Raw genomic sequence first — 4,434 nt, 5'->3', positions numbered from 1 at the left:
TTAATGGTAGAACAATCGCCTGTCAATCTGAAAGACCTGGATTCGAATCCTGGTCCTGTCATCTCACGTATAGAATAAGAAAACAATATTATTCCACTGTGATATATAGAAACAAATATCCCCCAAAAAACCTATAAACAAAGGTAACATATAGGCAAAAACAAATCGTAATATATAATCTAAGAGATTAGAAATCCATAGTCGACAAGAGACTAAAATTGATTGACAAATTCTTTATCTCATTTCTAATATTTCAAGCACGAAAAATCATTACAGAAGCGCCTTATCAGAAATTGAATTATTGTGATTCCTAAATAAAATAATTGGATCCGTTATATTAAAAATTTTTATTTGTTAAAAAGAGTAGGTATAGCAAATAGAACACAAGTGCCTGTGAATCAGGTATCGCTTAATAATTGTATTGCCATATCGGTATACAAATCAGAGATAATGTATCCCAATATTACATATTGTAAAATTTACTGAAAAAATTTTCAATTTAATCAATTGAAGCTCTAAATTATTACAAATGCAAAAATAAACGCAGCAGATAGAACGATACCAATTAGAATATTTAATATAATAAAACATAATTAAATTAACTTAGTTTTTAAGATCCACCGTCGTGAGACGAGCGTATGTCGTCAATTTTCAGGATCATCTTCACGAGCTGCGTAGCCAATAAAATTTGTTGCGTCTTGCTCGCCAACGTCTCGATAACATTTTGTCTCTTCATATCTGTAACAAACAATTCGTGATAATCTCGCGATTAATGTAAAAGAATACGGTACACGTACAGAGATTGATACATACTCGCTGTGCCTCGATTTAAGCAATCTATACCAAGAGCGGGATTTTTTTCGGCCAATTGACGTGCTTTAATTTCCGCTATGGTATCCACCGGAGAAAGGCCTGAATTTTCCGCGAGCGCCATAGGAACACTCTCTAAAGCTTCGGCAAAGGCACGGAAGGCGTACTGTTCCAAAGTACTGATTTTATCAGCCTGCGCCATACATGTTAGCGAGCAAGAGATTTCTGCCGCACCTCCACCGTAAAGAATCTTGTTGTCTTTCACTACGTTGCGTACGGTGCACAATGCGTCATGTAGCGATCGTTTCGCTTCTTCGATAATCTATAAAAACATAAAAGCAATATGTACTTCATTATAAATTCTAAAAATTATTTAAATAATGCAAATGAATGTTGCATCACAAAAAAAATTCAATTGACATAGAGCATTGAATATTTATATAATTGCAATGCAGTACTATTGCAAGGTGTCTGGTCAGTTATGTACATTGGAAAGATACTACTGAAATTCTCCTTGCGTGGAAGTGATTTTTATCGATAGCCGTCGCGTACCATTTTGTTGCCGCCACGAATAAAGATCGTCACAGCGCGAGAGTTCTGACATTCCTCGATGACTAGCATTCGGTCCTTTGTTGTGCCAAATGTCAATTCCCTGACAACACCGGCATGACCAAGTTTTTCCGGCGTTAATTCCTCGAAACGAGGTACAATACGTCCGCCGGTTGCAATAGCAATGAGCTGAAAAGAAGATTTGATTCTTTTATGTATATTTCACATAAAAACATATAATACGATAAAAAAGATTATTATTTTTCAGATCTCATAATCTTTGGATCATTGGAGCCACCACGAGAGCCAGATCATCAACCTATCTGGTTTTGAAAGTTTTTTTATTTTTTTCGAAAGTTAATTTGACATTAACTTACGAGAAAATTACTACTTCCAATACTATGATAAGTCAGTTCCCCGAACACTCGCACCTCCTCTAGGCTTTTTTTTCATCATTAAAATATAAATATATAAATAATTAAAATTTATATATATAATACAAGTTATAAAAATAATTAAAATTAATAAGAAATTTGAAGAGGAATGAAATTATAAAGACCACATACTTCAATCTCTGGGCCGCCGACCCATCTAACCGCGGGCAAATCATTCTGCAGCAGAAGATGGTTAGCTTCGTCGTCAAAGCCCCACTGACAAATAGCTAGTGTCGTGCCGGCTGCTTTAACCTGTTTCACCATTTCCGTGAACTTCTCGCGCTCGTAATCACGCAAGGCTCTGTAGTCGTCGACCGACGTGACATCCAACTTGTGCTTCGTTTTCGGTTTTGGTGGTTCAAATGGACATGTCAAGATGGCTAGTTTGACGTTTTCTAATCTCTGTAAAATTACATAGACATTAAAAGTAGTATATAATTTATCAAAAAGCCAAAATCTGACGCAAGACACTTTTCGAATATTACCTTCGGCATTTGTGGATGACTGAAGTCTTTATCGACAATGACACCGCGTACTAAGACAGTATCCTCCAATCTACCACCAACTTTTCCTTCTATCTTAATTAGTTCAAAGTTAGCGTCGCGAGTGACAGGATCCATAACTGCCAATACAGCTTGCACAGCAATTTCCGCCATCTGCCTGTGATGCTTGTTAATGCTGTAACAAATAAATATATGAAGACATATTAAATATAAAAATAATTAGAGAATTTAAAAAAACAAAAATAAAAAAACAAAAATTTTATTACATTTTTGAACCTAATGAAGTCATAGCTATGTCGATATAAGGCTCCAAATTTTCTGGGGTTCCTTTGAAATCGTCTGTTATTGTCTTGAGATGCTCAGTTGCACACTTGGCTGCCAATTCAAAACCGTCAGCAATTCTGATTGGATGAATACCCTTGTCCAGCAGCTGTTCAGCTTGTTCCAGAAGTGCACCAGCTAACACGACTACTCCAGTTGTACCATCACCAATCTCGTCATCTTGAGAATTCGACAATTGAACCATCAGCTTGGCTATTTCGTGATCGACATCCATGTTTTTCAAGATTGTTGCACCATCATTGGTTACAGTGACGTCTCCATCTGAGCTCACCATTAACTTGTCCAATCCCTTAGGCCCCAACGATGTTTTAAGGATGTTTGCCACATTGCGTGCTGCCATTATATGCGACTGTAATAAAAATACATACATATTTTCCACATAATAAAAATAAATATGTATTTCTTATATTTACAGCTTGTTTAATAAATAAAACTATATAAGGCGATCTCCGTAACTGTTAGCTGGTAAATATTGCATAGAGCAATGAAATTATAAATTGGATTATTTCACGAGTTATACATATTTTTTCAAGATTCTATCTTTATTTAAATTAAAAGAAAATAAGCAATTTTACAATTAAATTTAAGACTGCTTATTTTCTTCTAATTTAAAATAAAGATAAAATCTCGAAAAAATATGTATAACTCGTAAAACAATCCAGTTTATAATTTCGTCAGTTTTGTCACTCTATTGCAATGTCCACCAACTAAAAGCTACGAAGATTGCCTTATATGGTCAGAAAGAATTCGTGGTTTCCCCGAGAAGACACATTTTAACAAAGATTATTAATTTGGATCTCCACAAACGTACTTAAGTTACACGTCAAAATCTCGAGAAACGAGAGCGAAAAGTCGCCTTTGTACAGTCCATGTTGAGTATTTCGTTCGATACATCGTCAAGCCCTAAAACACCGCCATTACCGCTCGCACGTGGTCAAGCGTCTCCGGAGCATAGGTCAGAGAAATCGCACAAGATCTCTCGGAGTCGCATCGACGAGACGTCTATACGTGCTGCGTCATTCGCAAGGAGACTCATAGAATGACGCCCGAGGAAACAAGGCGGGCAAGCGCGAGTGCGAGATTCGTCGTCGCCATCTCACCTTGATAGCATCGTGACCGGTGAGGCGTCGCTGCTTCTCCTGGTCGCGGATGATGATGAAGGGCCGGCCGTACTCGTCGAACGCCACCGTTCCTGGTATAGCGGTCATCTTGGCGAGCCGGCGAGATCCAATGCGGATCGATTACTTCCTGACGAAATAGTTGATCCTGATGCCAATGTCTCTCCGATACGATCACCTTCGTCGCCAATAACCGCTACTTACGACGTGACGAATGCGACGTCTGCGACAATGCGCCGGAAGAACGTCGTGAATGCGGTGAATGGAGGAACGAATCTTGCGCATGCGTAGTCGTGCGAGCGCTGTTGACGGTCCATCGTCAGTTCCGTATATTCAATTGTCTCGTTATTTAAATTTAAGAGAATGTCGAAAACTTTCGTGAACAAAAGAAATAGCAAATGTTAAGTAAAAAATAAATTAATGTTCAATATAATTTAACTTTAGTAAATATTTTAAAAAAAGAAACATGCAATGCAGGGTTAGGTAGTAACTAGTTAAAGAGTTAAAGAATAAAGTTGAAAAGTTAATAACTTTCAACTTAACTTAATTAATTTTAAATGATTTAATTTGTAACTTTAATTATTAGTTATTTTTAAAATACAAAACTTTAATTTATTAACTTTTTTTCTAAGTTAAAAATTTATCCATAAAAAAAAATATAAAAGAAAAAATTTATTT

At 36.4% G+C, this 4,434-nt stretch overlaps 1 protein-coding gene across 1 annotated transcript; it reads right to left on the bottom strand.

The window, feature by feature from the left end:
* Positions 1 to 391: 391 nt before the first annotated feature.
* On the bottom strand, positions 392 to 4,007 carry LOC105207392 (T-complex protein 1 subunit epsilon). The gene is made up of 7 exons (XM_011176827.3): positions 3,739 to 4,007; positions 2,563 to 2,987; positions 2,279 to 2,471; positions 1,926 to 2,195; positions 1,363 to 1,548; positions 814 to 1,132; positions 392 to 738 (listed from the first exon to the last, which is right to left on the bottom strand). Exons 1-7 carry the CDS (start codon positions 3,844 to 3,846, stop codon positions 611 to 613), a joined length of 1,629 nt encoding a protein of 542 aa, XP_011175129.1. The 5' UTR covers positions 3,847 to 4,007; the 3' UTR covers positions 392 to 610.
* Between the last annotated feature and the right edge of the window lie 427 nt (positions 4,008 to 4,434).

The sequence above is a fragment of the Solenopsis invicta genome, chromosome 9, assembly GCF_016802725.1.
Source record: "Solenopsis invicta isolate M01_SB chromosome 9, UNIL_Sinv_3.0, whole genome shotgun sequence".
In the NCBI taxonomy this organism is placed as follows: Eukaryota; Metazoa; Arthropoda; class Insecta; order Hymenoptera; family Formicidae; genus Solenopsis; species Solenopsis invicta.
Note: the sequence above shows the minus strand (reverse complement) of the source record. Positions and strands in the feature narration are given on the sequence as shown.